The sequence below is a fragment of the Nuphar pumila genome, chromosome 2, assembly GCF_984573655.1.
Source record: "Nuphar pumila chromosome 2, dmNupPumi1.hap1.1, whole genome shotgun sequence".
NCBI lineage: Eukaryota > Viridiplantae > Streptophyta > Magnoliopsida > Nymphaeales > Nymphaeaceae > Nuphar > Nuphar pumila.
The window spans coordinates 52951577-52975497 of NC_143250.1; the positions used below are offsets into that span (position 1 = coordinate 52951577).

A 23921-nucleotide genomic window follows, 5' to 3' on the forward strand; every position below is an offset into this window, starting at 1 on the left:
TGTGGGTCTGGGTCAACCTTGACCCCACCCGTTGACAGCCCTAGTTTTAACACCTGCTTACTAAGAATGTCAATGGCATGTACTAAATCTGATATCCTAAGTACATGTACTAAATCTGATAAAGATCTGAATCCAATTACCCAACCTTAAAATGTAAGTTTGGCTCCTGTAAGGAGAAGAAACTAATCGGACCTGGGGAAAATATGAGTCCAAGACTATGCTGATCTTGTTATCTATATGCAAACTAAACCCAGCTCATGCCATGTGCACCCTTACTAAATTTAGTTAGGCACCCCACCGGGTGGGAGTTTCTTTGACTGGTGGGCTCCATAAGGGTTTGGGTATTGGTGAACCCACTTGGGGTTTGCTTGATAAAGTTCCTCATCATAAAAAGAAAAAAAATAGTTACTCTCACAAAACACACACATTCTCTCTCATAGAAGTTTGGATTATGAAGGAAAATCGTCCCCATAGTGACAAAAGTTTAAAAAAAAAGTTATCACCAAGTTTTTTCTCGTGAGATTTTGAAATTTTTTATTTATCTGAGTTTTTTTTTTGAGAAAATATATGCTAAAAATAAATTAAGTAATATTTAATAAATATGGGGCAAAATAAAAAAATAATAAAAATGATATGGGTTTAAGGTCATGTCCAAAATTGAAACTTCTAAATAGAATCATTTAAAACTTCAAAATATGGGTTTAATTTACACCTTGGCTTTTACAAGATAGATTTTAGGAAAACGTTTTATATTATCAACACTTTCTAAAGCTGCCTTATTGAGAGACTCGTTTATGTTGTCGGTGGATGAGAGGAAGTTTTATTACTACTGAATGAGAGAGAGAGAGAGAGAGATGAATTAAAAGATAGTTTAATGAGAATTTATTCACTTAAAAATAATGTTGTTTGATGTATTTTAAATTAATTTAAAGCCAAGGTCTCTTTTTTATTTTAAATCTCATGATAAAAACATAAATATCATGATAAAAAAACAATATTTAGATGGTTGAAAATATCGTGAGAATTTAAAATTTAAAATGGCAAGATAATATATCGCATTTTTTCACGATATTTTCAAAATATCACCGATATTTGTCACTATGGTTGACCCTAATCCTGTTTCTTATGCAAATTCATAATAAGGTGAGTGGTACTATTTTATCACTTGCAAAATATGCAACCACTTTGTCTTATAAAATTGCAATAAAAAGGAAATAAAAATCTGTTAATAATTATGTAATCCATGTTGCATCGTGGCCACAAGATATCATTCTTAGGAAATTCATGCCAATAGAACATCTTGGGATATTAAACAAAATTGTTTTGCTAAAAACCTTTTGAGTTCTTGGCAAATAAAAAAAAAAAAAGGTCTCATTCAATCACATGAGATTTACTTTCTAATACACTTTAGAAATAAAAAAAAACAAATGACAAAACTTTTTTGGCATGTAACTCTAAAAGCAAACCTCATACAGAGTGAGTTAGCGCATAACTCAAAAGTGAGATTTAGAAAGTGTTCACTTTTCGTGAGGTATCATGAGATTTCAAATCTCATAAGATTTTAAAAGTAAATATCTTTTGAACAATATTTTCACTTTAAAAAAAAACACAACCAAAGGTACCTTAGATGCTTGTAAAAATTATTCAACATCCATGATTTAATATTGTGCAAACATAACATACAGTTGGTGAAAAACATAACCATCCAGCTATGAACTCCTGTCATAATTTCTTTTTTAAAATCAAAATTTTCACCAAGTAAGAGTGCAACTCCAACCAATCCATGTTATTTGTCTTATGATTTTAAAAAATCAGGAAAAATTATGAAAATACAGAAATAATGTACACTACGACTTATAGGGCCTAATCAAATTCCAAAATCTGTTTACTGCCTAAACAATCAGAGAGTGAATAAATATTATAATTAGTATAAAAAAAGGAAGAAAATCGGTGAATTAGAATCGCCTGATTCAGGTCGATTCGTTCGATTCTAACAACATTGAGCCGAACCACTTGTATCTGAACACAAGTTGCACTCATCCCTACAAGGATTGAACACAACGAACCAACTCGATTTTGCTAAACAAGTCCTAGTTATGTTCTCCAAAATAATCTATTTCACTTAAATTGACAATGAATAGACGTATGTCAATGGACACTCTCTATCATAATGGGTACACGACTTTAAAGAAATACATCTAATAAAATAAACATTTTTTATCACTTAAACTAATAAAATACGTTCTTATAAAGAGCCACTTATCTTTAAGCTTGGCTACAAAAATTGGTTTTATGGACTATGATCATAAAGTATATCTCCATTCCCTAAACACCCTCTATAACATGCTTTGATGTGGATATTGAAGATCATATTTATACATCGAAAAAATATGATCCAAAGTCGATCACTATTATCTTGGCCATGAGGCCAGATTTAGTCAAAACTACCTCTCTCTGAGTTTCAACTACGGGGTTTCTTAGGAGGGTAAGTAAATACTTTCCCTAGAAATGCAGTATAAAGCTACATCACAGACACACCCAAAAGGACACGATATATGCCATTTTATGCAGTTTCCCATTACAAATAGTATACAAGGGGACACGGGTGCAAATTGAAGCATCCATGTGACATAGGTCTAAAGCATACATGCAATCAGAAGATAGTTTAACACTATCTTTGAAGTCTGGTGAGGCAAATAGCATATATCATTCATTATATAATCCTGGGTTTCACTTTATAGGTTGAATATAAATACATACAGATGGTTTAAAGCGACTACAATTCTACAGGTACAATGATATACACTCAGAAAAAACTAAAGCAGCTGCCTTCTATACATGCAACATTTAGCTCACTGACCTGCATGAGTCCCATATTAAATAAATCCTATGGAACTACGAAGACAGGACATCAGAAATCAAACCTTTTGTTAGCCAAGGCATCTCTGTTTTCCTCTCTCTCTAAGTGAAGACAATAAGGAAATTTTAGTCTCAAATATTAGCACATTTTCTCAAAAATCCAATGGCAGTAGCTGGCTTCCCCAAGCCTACCATCTGTTGTTAGCAGCCACACTCCATTGAAAGTGATGCACCACTTAGTTCGACACACAGATTCCGGATGCAGAAAAGGAAGTGAATATCAAGTTGTCTCATACATACTCTCAAGGCATGACTTTATCTGGCAAAAATCAGAGGATATTTTAAATAGATGCTCAATCCTTTGATGATTGTCAGGTCATTTATTGTACATCTTAGAGAAGAGAGATGGACTCTGGCTGTGGATTATGGCCACTCCAATTGAGAAGGATTGCAGAGCTGACAATGTCGATTGAAAGTGAACAAAATACAAGCCTTCATGTATGTTTACCATTTTCAGGACTGGTGAATCTTTCTTGGTACCCTGAAGATCATTTAGTGGGTAACAATCAATGAATTATTCAACTAAAACGTTAATTTTCAAAAAAGAACTTTACCCCTCAAAATAGTACCATAGACATCGATAACGGAAAAAGTGCATAACCCTTTTCTTATGAGAAACCTCAACATATAAGATGGCTCCTGAAATACTTTGCATAGTGTCAAAAGCTACTAACATCAATTTATCATGAAAGCTTCATGTATATGCTTATAACAGATCCAAATTCCATTACACAAAAAACTTAGATTTCACTTTTGAATTTCTATATTTTATCCAGCTTCCAGTCTCGACATGAATTGCAGAGAAAAAATTTGATGATTAGATTTGTGTATTTCTACAAATAATTCAGTGTTTGTTCATGGAATTTTGTAACTCATATATGATTAGGTGTCATCCCTTTTAGAAAGCTAAAAACTACCAAACAGACTAAGAATAAAGTTCAAAGGGCAGATTGAACTATTCAGAGTGTATTTCTGAAGAATCAACTTATTCCTGCATGATGCTGAAATAAATTTGAACAGAAAATGAACGGTTACCTTAACAAATAGATCAAATGATTTACATTCTTCCTCGGACTCAGCTTGAGCCACGTCTGTGTCATTACACGACCGGTCATCAAATACTTTGAGAGGACAGCCAATATCCCATCCATCACAATCACAGCGACCACCAGATCTCCATCTCTCAATAAGGCTTGATGGTCCACCATTTCTGGATAGTGGCCCACCATGAAAGTCTTCAGGGACTAGAACAGTCATATTGGCAATAGACTTGCCTTTACTTATTTGAACAGATTCTTTCCCGTTAGAAGAGAAGTTTGAGTCTGCAACCTCCCTCTTCCTTAGAAATTTCAGGCCCCAACCATCAATAGACGACTCTTGGCTACTCTTCCGGTCTAGACAGCCTTTCACCACCATGGCAGACAGCTCAAGGTTGGGTATCAGACGTTCCATCAAGAGGTTCTCCACACTCGAATTATTGAAGTTTGCTTGTGTACAAGGGTACCTCTGGCAAAGGTCCTTACAATTGGAGCTGGATGGAGCCAACTTAGTAACAGTTCTTTGCTTAGATGAGTATGATGCCTTAAAAATATCTGATACCATCTTCTGCATCCCCTTAGTCTTCTTAAGAATTGGGTTTACACGTGCCATCCCTTGCTCCAACTGTTCACTATGATTCTCAGTTACACCAAATAAAACATATTCTGTCTCAATAAACTTCAACTGATTTGGGTTATCACAATCAAGTGAAAGAGAGCTTGACACTTTCATCTTACCAACAACATCAGAAACACAACCAACACCATTGATTTGCTTCTCTTGACCGCTGGCCTTTATACAGAATAAATACATCCAGTCTAGAGCTTTATCTTCTGAAGACTCAATCCTCCATGGATTGGCTACATAAACCTTTCCCTGATCATCCAAGGAAAACATAAAATGAGGGACTCCACCTTCCCAAATACATTGAAGCACTCCTCTAGAAATGGTCGGACAGGAGGCCAAACTGGATTGATATGAATATGTTGTTTTAGAACTTGAGCAAGAGAAAATTATATCATCTGAAAATTCTGGCCTGGATATATCTGAATCACATCTGAGGTTTCCCACTGATTCTGCCTCTTGTGCATGTGATGAAGTACCACAGAGCCCAACAGGAAAGCTATCAGAACCTGAGCAACTTGCTTCCCTACTCTCAATAGATCTCAATCCATCTGGGACAATACTTTTAACTTGATCAGTAAATTGAATGAACAATGGACTTCTTAAAATGCTCAACATCTTTCTGTTTCCATTAATAGCATTGATAACCCATTGTCCAACTGGGCTGATTGTTATGTTCTTCTGAAGATTATAGCTACTTTCTGAATCAGCTACTCTCATATTCTGAATTATAAGGTTGTTCAAGTCATCAGCAGTTTTTGTTCTTTTCTTTTGAAGTTTGGAACTCCCAAAAAGAAGCTCCATCTTGGTTTTGACCTTAACCGGATCCTTCAATGATATTGAAGCTCTGCATATAATGTTTAAAGGAGCAGTGACTGTTACATAGTCCAAAACCCTAGTTCCTTCTGAAACTGAGCAACTACAATCGGCAAGATCTTCATATCCCACGGAGTTCATACAATCAGGGAATCTATGTTCCCCAACAAACTGGTTCAGAAGGCATCCTTCTCGGATATTTCCATTACTAGCTCCCTGCATATTCTTACAAGAGCTCTGTTGCTCTTGAGGATCACCTTCTATAAAGACTGCTGCAGACTCCCCTTGGACATTTTCTTCATGGAATCTATAGAATAGAGTGGTGTCAATCTGGTATGAGCTACAGCATGGTTCAGAAGATGTGGGTTCTTGTGGTTCCCTCTCTAGCACTTTGCCCAAGTCCTGTACATCCAAGTCCAATCCATCATGTCTAGCTAATCTCACATCAGTATTCAGGCAGGATTGTGATGAACAGCTCTCGTCAGAGAAACATTCATGAGCATCTGCAAAAGTCTCTTCTGTATCCATGGCATTAAAAATCATTGTGTCAAATGAAAATATAGAAGCTGCATCCGCTTGTCTAGATTGTTTCAACCTGCACAGGACCACATGATCTTGATATTCAAATTATTCTGTCATTACTTGCATTCATTAAATTATCATCAGAAGGCTGCAGAATTTTCTATTGCTGTTCTAACTACTTGGTCAGGGATCAATTCATTGGAAGGGGTTAACAGAAGGAATATGGATATGCACCATATACAATTATGCATGCATATACCACTCATTCCGAGAACCACAAATCCATGTTTTTCAGCTCTGCATCGGCCTCAAAACAGCATAAATTGGAAGGGGTTAACAGAAGGAATATGGATATGCACCATATACAATTATACATGCATATACCACTCAGCCGAGAACCACAAATCCATGCTTTTCAGCTCTGTATCAGTCTCAAAACCAGCATAAATTGGCAGTTCAGATTATCCTAAGCAAGCAAGTCGTGGCTACCAGCATTGATGGACTCCTGAATGTACTAATCCAACTTGTTTAGCAAGAGCAGAGCATGGAGAATGTCAAACTTGAACTAGAATTTCAATTGGTAAACTTGATGGTTTCATACGATGACTGAAAATGCAGATATACCATATTTTTACAATTGCTTAGGATGTGTCAGAGTGAAATTTACTGATGGATATAAATGCACAGCTATTTTTAAGAAATAATCCCTCTGGAATGAAACACACATCAAAGAGATCAATAAAGAACACAACTATAAGGACATCAAGAATAAAAATCTTACTGGTGAACAATTAAAATATAATGGGTCAGTGAACTCAAGAACTACGGTTTAGTTCTAGACTCCCAGTCTAATTGTTTAACCAGTCAAGTATAGATCTCATTTCCAAGTTCTAATGATTTGGGCTCTGTCAAGTTAACCACATTTTCCTAGAAAGCTTTCTGTTTAGCTATCAAGTCCCTCATGCAAATCTGTGTTTAATAGTTAAGTCCTTCATGTAGCAATATTGTGCAATTGGTCACTAAAGTATGATAAGTTCAACGAGGCAATTGCTCGTCTTTTATGAAGCAGCAACTCACTTTCTTGCCCATTAAAAGTGAGTTTTAGAAAGCTTAAGCCTCAAGCCATGGGTAAGAATATTTGATGATTTCCATGTTTTTATTCATGGGAAATATACCCTGTGTCACATGGACTATTCCTTAGGGTCGCCACACCAGCATCGACATGAAGCGACGCGGGTGCGGCACCCGGTGTAGCTACCATAAGCATCAGCCACACCGGGTGCGGTCAACTTGCACCCAAGGTTATAATTATTCAGAAATGGACTCGATCAACTATGACCGAGTCCATTTCGGTTCGTAGTAAAAAAAAACACAAAATCGTGTGTGTGCGTGTGTGTGTGTGTTTTTTTTTTTTTTTTGGGGGGGGGGGGGGTGAAAAGTCTTACACACAATCAAGTTTCCAAATAACTTGATATTCAAAACATACGCCAACACAAAATAGCATAAAAAACTTCACACCATAAGAAAGAACAAGTGCTTCAAATGCAGTGTGTTATTGCTATGAGGGGATAAAACCCTTTCATTAATTCACTATTACAATGGGCTCATTGCCCTTATTTATAATACGTTACACTTTGAAAGAGTCGTTGGGCTATTCCCAACGGCTCTAATTAGAGCTGTTGGGAATCAGCCCAACGACTCTTATTTGACGGACTGTGTACACAGTCAGTAGCTGACTGTTGTACATTGTACTGTGTACAAAAAGGGAACAAAAAGTGAAAAATAAAATAAGAAATTACAGAAATAAGAAAATAAAAATGACAAGAATATACGTATATACTTTAAATATGTATTTATATATATATATATATATATATATTCAAGTATATACATATATGTATTATTTTCTAACAGTCTCCCTCAAACTTATGGTGAAATCACAGAAAGTTTGTCAAGAAAAAAGTTGAATCTTGGTGAGCACAGTGCCTTGGTGAAGAAATCCGCAAGTTGATATTCTGATGTCACGTAGGGAATATCAATAGTCTTCTTTAAATATTCTTCACGAACAAAATGAGAATCCATCTCTATATGCTTGATTCTTTTATGAAACGTATGATTTCGAGCAATGTATATGGAGTTCTTGTCGTCACAGCATAATCTTGTAGGATTCTGAAGATGAATTCGTATACCTGAAATTAGTTGTTGGAGCGACACGATTTCTATGGTAGTAGTTGTCATTGCTCTATATTCAGCTTCTTTAGATAATAGTGACACTTTTTGTTGTTTCTTGCACCTCCATGAAATCAATGATTCACCTAGAAACACACAAAAACCAGTTGTTGAGTGTCTATTATTTGGATCTCCTTCCTAATCAGCATCAGAATATGCAATAAAATCTAAGGAGGAAGAAGATGATAGAAAAACTCTCTTATTTATTGTGCTTCTAATATATTGATAATTCTCATCACTGCACTCATATGAGTTGATGTTGGAGCGTCTTGAAATTGACTGGCTATATGTACAACATGAGCTATGTCTGGTCGTGTAATACTCAAATACATAAGAGATCCCACGAGTTGTCTGAAGGGAGTTGGATTGTCTAAAGGAACTCCATCATCGGCTCGCATCTTCATTCCAAGAGTCTCTGGGGTGTCAACAACTTTATCATCTGATAGTCCTGACCTGTCAATAATATCTGAAGTAATCTTTGTTTATGACAATATGTACCCTCTGTTAGAGTAGGATACTTCTATACCAAGAAAGTATGTTAGGAACCCAAGACCTGTCATTTCAGAAGAATTTTTTAAAAACTGTTTTACTTTCTTGATTTCTTCTTTGCCACTCCCTGTAATCAACATATCATCAACATATAAAAGTAAAATTATAATACTTGCTGAAGAATTCTTGATAAATAAAGTTGTATCAGTATAACATGGTTTAAAACCATATCTTGCAATAACATTGTTAAAAGTATCAAATCAAGCCTTAGGTGCTTGTTTGAGACCATACAGTGCTTTTTTTAATTTAAGTACTTTACCTGAAAGAATTATCAATCTAGGTGGAACATCTGTGTATACTGCCTCATTAAGATTCTCATTCAAAAAGGCATTTTTAACATCCATTTGAAATATATTCCAATTTTTAATAGCTGAAATAACTACAAGCATTCGAACAATGGTAATCTTGACAATAGGAGCAGAAGTATCTTCGTAATCCACTCCATATTCTTAAGAATATCCTTTGGCAACTAGCCTGGCTTTATGCCTTTCCAATGATCCATCACTTTTAGTTTTTACTTTAAAAACCCATCTACATCTTATGGTCTTCTTTCCAATGGGTAAATTTAGAATTTTCCAAGTGTTAGCTTCTTTAAGAGCGTCTAATTCTATATGGATAGCTTTTATCCATTCAGGTAAATTGTTTGCTTCATTGTAACATGAGGGCTCAAAATATGAAAATAGCTATAAGACATGCTCTATGTCTAGGAGAGAATGAGTCATAAGACACAAATTTATTTAAAATTCTTGAGGTTCGTTCAGATCTACGAATGGTGATTTGTTCTGAAGGAATTTCTAATGCTTCATTGTTACTTTGATTTACACTTTCATTGGTTGCATTTTGATTTCTTCTAGTGTATACTATTAGTTCAACTGTTGTTTTATCTTCAATAGGAGATTCTACGTAACTATTTTCATCATTAGACAACAGTTTAAACAAGAAAGAATAATCATAATTTATGTCTTGTGACGTGTTTCCTTCAAATCCACTTTCATTTTCAACAAAATTAACATTTCTTGAGACAAGAAGTTTATCATTTTTTATATCATAGCATTTAAATCTTTTTTGTGTTTCAGAGTAACCAATGAACACACAGGGGATAGCCTTAGAGGATAGTTTATCTACTTTATCATTTAAAACATAATATTTACAACAAAAGATTCTCGGTCTTTGATAGTCAGGTTGATATTTGAATAATTTTTCTAAAGGAATCTCATTTGACAAAGTTTTTGAAGACATTCTGTTTATGAGATATACTGCGGTTAATGCAGCTTCAGCCCAAAAAAATTCAGGAACATTTCTAGCAATAAGAAGGGTCCTTGTAGTTTCCATAATATGTCTGTGTTTTCTTTCTGAATTTTCGTTTTTGTTGTGGGGTTCTAGGACATGACTTTTTATGTGAAATTCCTTCATTTTCTAAAAATTGTTTAAACTCATCCGACAAATATTCTCCTCCAAAGTCAGTTCTGAGAATTTTGATCTTACTTTCAAATAGATTTTTAATCATGTTATGGAATGTTTTGAAGGTTGTAAATACATCTGATTTAAACTTAAGAAAGTAAATCCAACAATATTTAGTGAAGTCATCAATAAACACAACGTAGTAGGAGAATCCTCCTTTAGAAGCAACAGGAGCAGGACCCCATACATCCGAATGAACTAATTCAAAAGGCAGTGAAAAGTAAAAAGTTCTTTCACCATAAGGCAAGGCTGTCATTTTACAGAGTAAACATTCTTTACATTCAAAATTATATTTACAAAGATTTTTGATAACCGGTACAAAATTTAATTTCCTCATATTTGGATGCCCAAGTCTATAATGCCAAGTCCTTATGTCTTTTGTTTGGGAAGTGTTACAAAATGATTCCTTTGGAATACAAAGAAAATCCATATAATAAAGATCTCCTTGCCTAGAACATTCCCCAATCAATTTCCCGAACTGGCGATCCTGCACCCAACATTTACTTGATGAGAAAATGACATCATATCCATGATCCGAAATTTGAGACCCTGAAAGTAGGTTAAGATGAAGTTTTGGTACAAGTCTTATTTTTGGAATGTAAAATTTGTTATGTTTTGACAAATCATTTTTAAAAGTTTCAACACCCGTTATTTTCAAGGCAGTGCCATCGGCAGTGGAAACAAAAGATGCATTCAAATTATGTTGACATTCGGATAATATAGACTTATGTGGCGTCATGTGAAAAGAAGCTCCTGAATCAAGAAGCCAAGAGCACATACCAGGAGTAGAAGATGATGCAATGGCCGCTCCTGAAGTAGATCATTTGAGTATTGGTTGCAATGCTTCCATTAGTTGAGATAATGATTTGGTGAGGTCTTTAAGATTCAGAGTATCCTCATCTTGTTTTGATGGTGCAGCGGCAACACGTTTTTCTTGAGGCCTATATTTGTATCTAGGACATTGAGGCCTAATATGACCAGGTTCATTACAGTTATGGCAAATGATTTTTTATTCTCCCCTATTCTTGCTAAAATGAGGAGGTTTATATGACTTGATATGATGCCCTGGTTTTGATGCGGCAAGTGCGCAATTCTCTTCTTGACCATTACTAGATGTAGCAAGCACACTAATATTTTTATTCATATTTAGTCTAGTTTTTTCTCTACTAAGTTTAGTGAGAATCTCATGAATAGGAGAAGGAGACGAAGATGATAGCAAGAGGCCCTTGTTTGTTCAAACTCGGGTCTCAAACCATAGAGAAAAGCGAAGGATCTATCTTCTTCAACTTGAACTCTTCGCATTTCTATACACTTACCTTCTCATTTGGGTTCAATTTGGGCAAGTTGGGTCCATATGAAAGATAACTCCATAAAGTAATCTCTTACATTTTTATCTCCTTGTTTGATATTTCTAACTTTTTCTTGGAGTTAATACTTGTGGATCATATCTTTTTCGGTAAACATACCTCTAAGATATTCTCATGCTTCATTTGCCTTTTTTTAGCACAATAGGTTTGAGGCAATTTTTGTCTCTCCACTTAGCATCCATGAAAGAATTTTTGCATTTTTCATTTCCCATTCATCCAATTTCTTGTAATATTCTTCCATGGCTTTGTTTTTTTCGTCAAGACTAGTCTCAATCCCATTTTCACCAAATGTAATTTTGGGAGTAGGTTCAAAAATAGTACCTCTTACGAATCCCTACAAACCTTGACCCTTGATAAATGTCTCCAAGTGTCCCGCCCAAATGTTATAGTTGTTTCCTTCAAGTTTGAATGGCAGAATAAAGTTGGAGTTGCTTGTATTGTGTGGAAAAAATTCACCCATAATGAATTAGAAGAGAAAAACTAATCACCAACATAAAGTGTTAGTTTTGTAAAACCCGAGTTCATCCACGCGTGAAGGGTGAGGAACAGAGAGAGAATGAGCTGCAGAGAAAACCCGATTCCACTCACAGGGATTGGTTGTTGTTCTTATTCATTTATATGCACACACTAATACAAATTTTAGGGTACTAAAATACCCCTATTACAACAGTAATAAATTACATACATGTCATTAATGAAATAGCATGATTACGAGTCTGGATCCCCTGACCCGTGACCCATTACAAGAAGCACGCACATCTTTTCACCCTCCCTCAAGTTGTGTATGGTTTTGAACCATGAACAACTTGCCTTTTAACATCCAAAATCTGTCTTTTGTCAATCCTTTTGTAAATATATCAGCCACTTGATTTGTAGTTCGTACAAATTCGGGCTCAATCTCCTTCTCTTCTACTTTTTGTCTCACAAAATGCTGATCTATTTCAATATGTTTGGCACTACTGTGATAGATGGGATTAAATGACATATTGATGGCACTTTGGTTGTCACATAAAAGAAGAGATCGAGAGATAGACTCTCCCACTTCTGTCAGTAAGTGCCTAATCCAAGTAGCTTCAGCAGTAGCGGCTGCCATTGATCTATATTCGGCTTCTGTACTTGATCTAGCAACAACCTTTTGTTTCTTGCTACTCCAGGAAACCAAATTCATCCCAACAAACACACAATAGTCGGATATTGATTTACGTTCATCTGGATCTCCCGCCCAGTCTGCATCAGTATAGACAGTAATCTCATGTGCATTTTGTTCATTTGTCTTTCTCTTATACAAAAGATCATCCCCAACAGTTTCCTTCAGGTACCGAAGTATCCGTTTAGCTGCTTCCATATGCCCTTCACATGGAGCATGCATAAACTGAGATACCTGATTTACAGAGTAAACAATATCGGGTCGAGTGAAAGTGAGGTATTGTAACATGCCCACTATGCTACGATATTGTGTGGGATTCTCATATGGATCTCTATCTTGAGAACTGAGTTAAGAACACTAGGAGTTCCCAAGGGCTTGCAATCTTTCATACCTGCCTTATTGAGGACATCAATAGTATACTTATGTTGAGTGAGAGTCATTTTTTCAGGGGTACTGTCGACTTCAACTCCAAGGAAGTATCGTAATTTACCAAGGTCCTTCATTTTGAATCTCTGATTCAAGAGATGTTTGACCTCCTCAATATGCTCATTGGAATTACCAGTGATGATAATATCATCTACATATATCAACAGCAGAGTAACTATGTCTTGGTTCTTGAATATAAACAAGGAATGGTCAAGGAGAGATCTCCTAAAACCAGATTTTTGTATTTCAAGAGAGAAACTATCAAACCAAGAACGGGATGCCTGCTTCAATCCGTATATCGCCATTTTTAATCTGCATACGTATTTTGTAGGATTGCCTTCTGTATAACCAGTGGGTTGCTCCATGTATACTTCCTCCTTCATATTTTCATAGAGAAAAGCATTTTTCACATCAAGTTGACTAATAGTCCATTGATGTTCAATAGCTAAAGAAAGTATGACTTTGATTGTCCCCATTTTCACCACTGGACTAAAAGTCTCATCATAATCCTATCCTTGCTCCTGTGTAAATCCTTTGGCTACAAGCCTCGCCTTGTACCGTTCTATAGTCTCATCCGGTTTATACTTTTTTTGTACACCCATTTCGACCCAACTACATTTCTGTCAGGTGGTCTCGATACAACATCCCACATACCACATTCATATAAAGCTTCCATTTCTTCATTCATTGCTTCAATCCATCTTCTAGAATTTGATGCTTGAGAAAACGTTGTGGGTTCATCTTCCTCAAAGTTGTTAGAAAAAGTTGAAAATCCAGTGAGAAATTTTCATAACTGACCCATCTTTCTATCGGATGACGAGAACGAGTGGATCTTATAGCATCAAAGGTAGAAGTGGATGTAGAGGATGTATCAATTTCTTGATTAACAATAGTGGGCGCCTCTCTTCCTCGTCGGGTGTAAACAAGACCTTTATACCTTTTGGGATCTAAAGATGGCTCTGCACTCTCTTGTACAATCATCTCATCAGCAAGCATAGATTCCTTATCCTTTTGAGCACAATCTGACGAACAAACATCACTAGTGTCGGAGAAAAGTTCAGAATTCAACCAAGGATAATAAACCTCAACTCTGAAATTTGATTCTGAAGGACTAATGCATCGACAATCAAAATTCAATTCATCAAGATAACATTTCTTGATATTTTGATGCGCTTGCTCATGGGGTCATAGCGCCTGCATCCTTTATAGTCATCGGCATAGCCCACGAACCTGCACTTCAAGGCTTTGTCCTGAAACTTATGTCTCATTGATCTATCAATATGAATATAACATAAACAACCAAACACGCGCAAATCATGGTAGTTGGGATGAACTTCAAATAGAGAAAAGTAAGGAGACTTGTTTTCCAAAATAGTCATGGGCAATCGATTTATCACATGGACTGCGGAATGAAAAGCTTTTGTCCATAAAGTAATCGGAAGATTACTATCATGCATCATGCTCATCGCACTCTCAACAATATGGCGATGCTTCCTTTCAACAATCCCATTATACTGAGGTGTGTGAGGGCAAGACACCATTCTCCTTATCCCATTACTTTGAAGAAAGTTAGTAAAGTCAATGGAAGAGAATTCACCTCCTTCATCACATTGAAAACAAAGAATGTTTTCAGAAAATTGATTCTTGACAAAAGAATGAAAATTTTGGAACAACTTGAAAGTCTCAGATTTGTGTTTTATGAAGAAAATCCAAGTATAACGAGAATAACTATCAACAAATATAAGATAATATCTAGTTCCAGATATAGAAGCAATTGAGGCAGTCCCTCAAACATCAGAACAGATAATCTCAAAAGGTCTTGAAGCTCTTTTATTGATAGAATGAAAGGGTAAAACATGACTCTTATATAAGAGACAACTAGAACATTTGTTGTCATTAACATTTATTCCTAAACTTGACTTGGGAAGGAGGTTATTTGAGACAAGCTTCTCAATGAAACTACTATTGCAATGACCTAGACTACCATGCCAAAGATTTAGCTTATTGATTTCAGAAACACTAAAGACACATGTAGGAATCTCAGAGGACGACGATGAGGAGAGCTTCAAGTTTGGGTCTACAGAACGAACACGAGCCGAAGGGTCTTCTTGGAAAACATAAATATTGCATTGCCGTTTTCCTTTAGCGAACGTCTCATTCGTGCAGAGATCCTTGACAAGAACAGAAGAGAGAGTAAATTCAACTGAGGCATTGATATCATCAACAAGTTAAGAAACGGAAACAATGTTTTTCTTGATGTTAGGGGCATAAAGAACCTTTGAAAGGTTGAGAGAGGACTTTGACATAGGTATAACGGAGTTTCCAATATGAGAGATAGAATGGTAGGATCCATCCCCAGTAACTATACTACTTCTACCAATGTAAGGAACAAGGTTTAGGAGCTTACCAGCATCACCAATAACGTGAGTCGCTGCCCCAGAGTCCACGTACCAAGTACCTTGCTCATTCTGTTTCAGATTTAATCCTGCTAAAGCTGATAATAATAACTCCTTTACTTCTCCGTTGGCCCTTGTATTGTTTGTACCTCTCTTTGCTTCAGTCTGTGTTGATTTTCCTTTATTTAGGGGATTGAACCAACAGTTAGCTTTGATGTGCCCATTTTTATTACACAGAAAACAAGTAAGAATTGGCCTCTGTCGCTGTGGATTGGTATATATGTTGGGTGTAAGCAATAGTCCACGGCCTCCTTGTCCACTTCTTCCTTGTCCTTCCTTTTCCTTAACATCATAACTTTTTCGTCCTCGTTCATAAGCTATCCATGTAGCAAGAACGTCTTGTGTCCCTGTATTCATAGATGATTCTGCAGAAAATCCCTTTAAGTTCATCTCATATTGAAGTAATTTTGCACGCAGGTCTTTAAAGTTAGGCAGCTCAGGTAAACATAATAAGGAAGTAACAATCATATGGTAGTCAGGCCCCAATCCACTCAGAGTTTGTTGTACCAAATCTTTATCAGTCACTGCACACCCAACAACTGCTAGTTGATCTGTGATGATCTTCATTTTGTTCAAGTACTCCATGATAGTCATGGAATCCTTTCTTAACATTTGAAACTCTCTTTTAAGAAACACAATCCTGGCCTGCGAAACCTGTGAATATGTCTGAACAAGTATGTCCCAAAGTTGCATGGCAGTACAGTCATCTGGAATTGCCATAAGCACCTCTTGTGACAATGTAAATGTAATATAAGCAACTAGCGCCTGGTCTCTTTTCATCCAAGCTACAAATTCAGGATTTCTAACATATACTGTGGTAGATGCTCCTTTACTGTCCCTTTCTTCTCGTGATATGAACTCTTAAGGAACTAGAACAGATCCATCCAGGTGTCCAGAAAGATCCTGACTCCTAATGAAAGGAATGATTTGCCTCTTCCAAGTCAAGAAGTTAGAATTGTTTAATTTTTCAGACACGAGTTGACTGAGGAAGCTTAAAGAAATACCAGACTGAGTAGGAAATGGATCCATGTTTCACAATAATAAGAATGTGTCCAGCACACAGCCCATCTACAATTCCTGCAACCTTTTTTTTTTTGCAGAGAGGACTATATCGGGCTATGTAAGGGACACTAGACAAAGATTAAGAAAAAAACTGATTCAATATCTAATTTAAATCCGATATCTAATTTAAAACTAAATATTGAATTCCGATCAGATCTCTGATTTTCATAAATGAATAAAAAATTAATCACTGAATACGAAAACCTGAAAGAACATATGGGTAGAAAAATATATCCGATATTGATATAATGCCTTTCAAGACTGAAAAGAATGAAAGTAATGAAGGTGTCAAAGAGAAGGAGAATCCAGATCTGAATCTGATCAGATCTGGTCAAGGAGGAATATGGCGAGATTAATGGACAACCGATTACGTGATTAGATCACACTCTGATCGAAACTGATCAACAAGATAGATTAGAACCAAATTAAAGATTAAGAAGGCAACCCAGAATCATGATCAGAACTGAATCTGATCAGATCTAATCTGATCAGATCTGATCAAGATGATGATGAAAAAAAATGAGAATACTAAAATCGAGATACCAAGACCGAGACCGATTCAGTTTTATCAGAAAAGAAACTCGATCAGATCTGATTTTAATCAGAACTAATCAAGATTGAGATACCAAGACCGATTCGGTTTTGACAAAGAAGAAACTTGATCAGATCTGATTTTAATCAGAACTGATCAAGATCGAGATGAGAAGGCAGATAGAAAGAATATTGAGAAAAAAAAAATTGATGACTTGGAAGAGTAAAACGATGAGATTCAGATCCTTTTAGACATACCTTTGAAATCAATCCCAGATCCAACTCTAGCGTGGCTCTGATACCATGTTAGTTTTGTAAAACCCGAGTTCATCCATGCGTGAAGGGTGAGGAACAGAGAGAGAGAAGGAGCTGCAGAGAAAACCCGATTCCACTCACAGGGATCGGATGTTGTTCTTATTCACTTATATGCACACACTAATACAAATTTTAGGGTACTAAAATACCCCTATTACAATAATAATAAATTACATACATGCCATTAATAAAATAGCATGATTACAGGTCTGGATCCCTTGACCCATTACAAGAAGCACGCACGTCTTTTCACGAAGGAGAATAAGCACGCTTTTCGAGGCAACCCACCAATGCATGGTTGATCATGCATCAAGCTCTGATACCATGTGAAAAGTCTTACACACAATCAAGTTTACAAATAACTTGATATTCAAAACATATGCCAACACAAAATAACATAAAAAGCTTTACACCACAAGAAAGAACAAGTGCTTCAAATGCACTGTGTTATTGCTATGAGAAGATAAAACCATTTCTTTAATTTACTATTACAATGGGCTCATTGCCCTTATTTATAATACATTACACTTTGAAAGAGTCGTTGGGCTATTCCCAACAGCTCTAATTAAAGCTGTTGGGAATCAGCCCAACGACTCTTATTTGACGGACTGTGTACACAGTCAGTGGCTAACTGTTGTACACTGTACACAGTCAACTACTGATTGTATACAGAAAGGGAACAAAAAGTGAAAAATAAAAATAAATAAAATGAGAAATTATAGAAATAAGAAAATAAAAATTACAAGAATATACGTATATACTTTAAATATGTATTTATATACGTATACTTATACATATAATACTCTTGTATTACAAAGAGTGCATATATATATATATATATATATATATATATATATATATATATATATATATATATATATATATATATATATTCAAATATATACATATATGTATTATTTTCTAACAGGGGGAGGGGGGAGGCACAATTACGTAACCCCCCCCCCCCCTTTCTCGACCCCTCCTTCGCCTCTTGTCCCCACTCCCCCTCCTCATCTTCCTACGGTAGTGACGGCGACATCGGTTCTCCTCCTCTTCTGCAGCGACACCGGTAAGCCTTTCTCTCTCTCCTATCTTCTTCTTTCTCCTTTTCCGCCCCCTCTCTTTCTTCTTCTTCTTCTTCTTCTTCTTCTTCTTCTTCTTCTTCTTCTTCTTCTTCTTCTTCTTCTTCTTCTCTCTCTCTCTCTCTCTCTCTCTCTCTCTCTCTCTCTCTTTCTTCTTCTTCTTCCTTCTCCTCCTCCTCTCTCGCTCTTTCTTCCTTCTCCTCCTCACCTCATTGTCGCAAGGGCGAAACCCAAGGTTGGGTTCGGCTTTGCTGAACCCAAGCCTGGGTTCAACAGAAGCTGAACCCAGAAGTGGGTTCAACAAACCTGGGTTCAGTAGAACCAAACCACAGCTTGAGCCTGGGTTCGGCAGAATCTGAACCCAACATGGGTTCAGCAGAACCGAATCCAAGTTTGGGTTGGGTTCTATAATTTTATTCTAAATTTAGCTAGCTATTTTTATGAATTTTATTTTAATGAGATGTTTTTTTTTTGTTTTAAGGACAGAAATGGCAGATAAAAGGAAAGGACTCGCGAACAAAGGGAAAGAAATTACATCATCTTCATAATCCATGTTTTAGTTTTATGAATTATGCATTGATTACTTCTTTTGTTAGCATAATTTGCTTCTTTTTTGTTTGACTTGTTTGATTGATATGCAATATGCTTGACTTAGACTTGTACTTCATAGTTAATTTAATTTATTACATGAATTTATGGATAATTATTTTTATTTCATTAGTAATGCTAACTTAAAACTGTTAAAGTATGTATATATATATACACCCTCCCTGCACCCCCGCACCCAAGTTTTTTTAAAGTGATACATTGCCGCACACGCACCCGTATCTGCACCTATATGACATAGATTACTCATTTCAAACTCATTTTATTCAGAGCCAAAGAACACTAAGTGTGACCCACTTACTGGGTTTAGTTTATTTTATAAGTAAATCCTATTTTAAATTATTTAAATGCTATGAGGCATAATAATTTATTTTAATTTTGCATCATTTTCTTGTAGGTATCATCAAGGTGCGATATGGAAATGGACCCTTGTTGCTTAGTCACTGTCACCAATCCATGTGTTATAATCTAGACTATGTTACATGGACACTTCACCTAAGTTGAAGTGTTGGTATCAAACACTTCCCGACACCGACACTCCTAGACACAGCACTGACACACCGTTTTTAAAATTAGAAGTATCCAAAAATTTGGACATGCATGTCGGGTGCCTGACACCTGAAATTGTGGTGTGTCCAAGTAGTGTCCAGTTTCTTGCATAAAGGACAAGGGTGTCCAGCTTTATAAATACTTGTTAAACAAGGAAGTGTCGACTATTCTAGGGTGTGGAAAAAACTTATCTAAGAAGTATCCACCATGCATTGACACTCCTATTAATCTTGATATTTTGTTTTTGACTTTTTGTACTTAGAATCAATGTTGTAAGTATTGTACCATATTGTACTACACGTATCATAACTATGGTCTAACTCGATACCATACACACTCATATAGCGATACAAGTGTGTATCGTATCCATATCAACTATATAGTACGATACAATCCTATATCGTACAGTATTGTATGATACATAGTGTATCGTACAATACGTGTTCGACACACTTTAAAATGAGTGAAACCTGACTTTTTTAATTTTGGATTTTAAAGACCTCCGTAGGGCCCATTCTCTCATTTATGTAGAGGCCTTTAGAGGAGAACCCACACACCCTAATAGGCGTGAGCGATTTGGGGGCCGATTTGTGCGCAGGGGAGAGGGCTTTTGTGGATTTCTCATGTAAGAGTGCATTTTTATCATTTTTTTTTCACTCAAGGGAGTGGGCTAAGGTATCTGTATTTTTTGTTTCCCATTGAATTGTTTTTGAGAAGATGGCATCAAATTATCCGACATGACAATGGGGCACTCAAGTAGTATGAAAAATGATTGAAAATTGAGTGCAACTATTGTCATCATATTGTTTCGGGTAGTATATCTCAGTTGAAGCATAATTTAACCATGACACATCACAATGTTTCCCCTTGCATGTTAAGGGATTTGTCGGATGTTGTGAAATGACAATGCCAACAATTACTCACTGGTCTGAGAGAAAAAAGACAAGAAAAAAAAAGATGAGTAAGGCAAAAAATGGGGTATGTGTAGCCTTCAGAGGATGTGTATGACGAAGATGAGCTCCCTACTTCTGATCCTATAGCCCCTAGCATAACATCAGGAGGAGAAGAAGAAGATAATGATAATGATGATTGAAGTTATATTTTCAAAAACTTGGTTATTTAACACTTAAAGTGTTCGTAAACTTGGTTATTTTGTTTTTTTATGTAATATGAAAGTATGAGTCTTGTGGCATGTTCTAAAGATATTTAATATTTTGCATTGTTCTTGTGAGATATGCATGCAATATTATCTATATTATTTAATATTTGATGATGTCTTATGCAGCTCATAGATACATAAATGTTTCATATGTGATTTTATAATTGTATCTTGTGCAATTCATCGTTGTTTCATGTGTTATGATTTTTTTTTTCTTGATTTTTTAGAATTTTGAAAAATATTTAAAAAAAATATGATTTTTTATGATATGCTACGATACATATCTAACTTTGGGCCCGACCGATACGAGTAACGCTACACTACTTACAACCTTGCTTACAATCTTACATGTTCATAAAACTGTAAATTATCAATGATCAAATTACAAATGGTAAAAGAATGTGTATTTTATATTTTACGGTTTTGTTTGCATAATTCTTTAAATCTCTTATATATATATTGTTGTGTCCAAGTATCTAGTTTTTTAAGCTGACATTTCTTCTTGTGTTTGACACTGACATCTGTGTCAGTGTCCAAGTAACAGATTCTAGATAATTAGCAGCCTATACCACTCAATGAACTTCAGCATGGAAATGAACCAAAAACTCAGTTCAAGATTAAACTGAAAAAGGACTTCCACCATGCTTCTCCGTGAATGTAAATGCATCTTCTAGAAAATAAAAGCTCTTAAAGGAGAGGAATATGAATGTCACTAATCTTGTTGATGGATACCAGTGACCTTACCCAGAATCAGGCATGTAAATGGTTTCATTTAAGCCTCCATTAAATCAAGGAGTCATTCATTTAGTGGTCAAGACATTGACAGTTGACCCATTACTTGCAGGTTTTAAAAACAGATTGAACTAGAGTATCAATTATGTGCTGACCCTCCAGGCAAGGAGCTTCTGCATTCATTTCTACCACCAAGCATTCATATGTGATTTTATAGTTGTATCTGTGCAATTCATCATTGTTTCATGTGTTATGATTTTTAAGACTTTTTTGCTAAATTTTTCTGATTTTTCTTGATTTTTTAGAATTTTTGAAAAAAAATTAAAAATTTATGATTTTTTACGATAAGCTACGATACATATCTAACTTTGGGCCCGACCGATACGGGTAACGATACATTACTTACAACCTTGCTTTACAATCTTACATGTTCATAAAACTGTAAATTATCAATGATCAAATTACAAATGGGAAAAGAATGTGTATTTTATATTTTATGGTTTTGTTTGCCTCTTTATATATATATATATATATATATATATATATATATATATATATATATATATATTGTTGTGTCCAAGTGTCTTTTTTAAGATCCGCCATGTCTGACACTTCTTCTCCTGTTCGACACCAACACCCATGTCAGTGTCCAAGTAACATAGATTCTAGATAATTAGCAGCCTATACCACTGAATGAACTTCAGCATGGAAATGAACCAAAAGCTCTGTTCAAGATTAAAATGAATAAGGACTTTCACCATGCTTCTCCGTGAATGTAAAGGCATCTTCTAGAAAATAAAAGCTCTTAAAGGGGAGGAATATGAATGTCACTAATCTTCTTGATGGATACCAGTGATCTTACCTGGAATCAGGCATGCAAATGGTTTCATTTAAGCCTCCATTAAATCAAGCAGTCATTCATTTAGTGGTCAAGACATTGACAGTTGACACATTACTTGCAGGTTTTAAAAACAGATTGAACCAGAGTATCAATTATGTGCTGACCCTCCAGCCAAGGAGCTTCTGCATTCATTTCTACCACCAAGCACGCCCTTGAATTGCAACATGCATTTGAACTTATTAATTCTTAGGTATACACTGCATACTTAGTTAATTAATTCCATGGTTGGTAGCAAGCGCCTAGTCCCACCACGCAGCATAAAAACCAAGAAGAGCAGTGAATAAGATTACTTCCACTATTAACATGCTTCAAGACACATACGCAACATTCAACAGCGGATGAGTTACTAGATACCATTCAAAGAACATGTTCATCTTACCCTGTTATTTTCCCATTCACCAAAGTTCATCTCCTTCTCTCGTCTATTTCCTAAAAGGAATCACGCTTACCAAGCAAGATTATTAGGCTTAATTTCACATATCAATTGTTCTCGAATCAATTACTCAATGGAAAAAAAAAAGCAAATACAAAACTATCAGTGCTCTAAAACTAAGCAATTCTCCCCAGGGTTAACAAGAATCTAAAATTAACAATATACAGTTAAAAAGCAAGTCCTTCCCTCCAAGTACGAAAATTAACAAATGAACAAGAACTTCTATGTTATGTAGAGAACAGAAGAGCAAGGAAATCCAACTAATATTTTCTAAGATAAGAAAGAGATAAAAAGGTGAAATGAAAACAAACATGAAACATCCCAAAAAACTCTTTCCCACCTTCTCTTCAAAATTCCAGCGCACTCGAATTCAAGTTCCTCGATCTCTATGAATTCCAAAACCACCAACATCAACTAAACATCATAATTCCATGAAAAAATATAGAAAAGCCCCATGTTTTCCATCACAAAACCGAAAACGACACAGAAAAACTCACCAAGAACCGCTCCCCCACCTTCCTCCCTCTCACAAGCAAAGCGTAACCAACATCAAATTTCTCAACTCACGCAGACCCCGAAAACCACCACCAACATCACAACCATTATACCCTTCAAACAAAGATAAAAAAAAATAAGATAACACGCAAATCCCAACACTCTAACCCATATTTTAGGCCAAGAGAAAAGGTGGGTGGTAGCGAAAACTGCCAGAAATGGAGGAAGGAGAAAGAAGAACAGAAATGGAGGAAGGAGAAAGAAGAACAGAAATGAAGGATGAGGTCAGCCATGTGTAGGTTAAAAAACTCCTCCATTTTTACCTCCACCAACAGAGAGACCACCTTCACGAGCTACCCGAATACGGTACAACTCCACAAACCAACTGGGAAAGAAAAAACGGACCACCCTCTTCTCTCCCTCCTCCGTCAAAACACTAGCATTTTTGTCCACCACTGCAACTGACTAAGACGTTTCCCCACCTCTCTCTCTCTCTCTCACT

The 23921-nt window shown here is 35.9% G+C and overlaps 1 protein-coding gene across 3 annotated transcripts; it reads right to left on the reverse strand.

Annotated features, from left to right (window-relative positions):
- Window positions 1-2983: 2983 nt before the first annotated feature.
- On the reverse strand, window positions 2984-23829 carry LOC149845479 (uncharacterized). Of its 3 annotated transcripts, XM_089995774.1 has the most exons (5): window positions 23743-23829; window positions 23422-23533; window positions 23265-23310; window positions 3955-5992; window positions 2984-3400 (listed from the first exon to the last, which is right to left on the reverse strand). In XM_089995774.1, exons 4-5 carry the CDS (start codon window positions 5938-5940, stop codon window positions 3236-3238), a joined length of 2151 nt encoding a protein of 716 aa, XP_089851900.1. In that variant the 5' UTR covers window positions 5941-5992; window positions 23265-23310; window positions 23422-23533; window positions 23743-23829; the 3' UTR covers window positions 2984-3235. The 3 variants fall into 3 exon arrangements, with proteins under 3 accessions (XP_089851900.1, XP_089851898.1, XP_089851897.1); XM_089995772.1 differs by lacking the exons at window positions 23265-23310; window positions 23743-23829 and having other exon boundaries at window positions 23422-23530; XM_089995771.1 differs by lacking the exon at window positions 23743-23829 and having other exon boundaries at window positions 23265-23441.
- Between the last annotated feature and the right edge of the window lie 92 nt (window positions 23830-23921).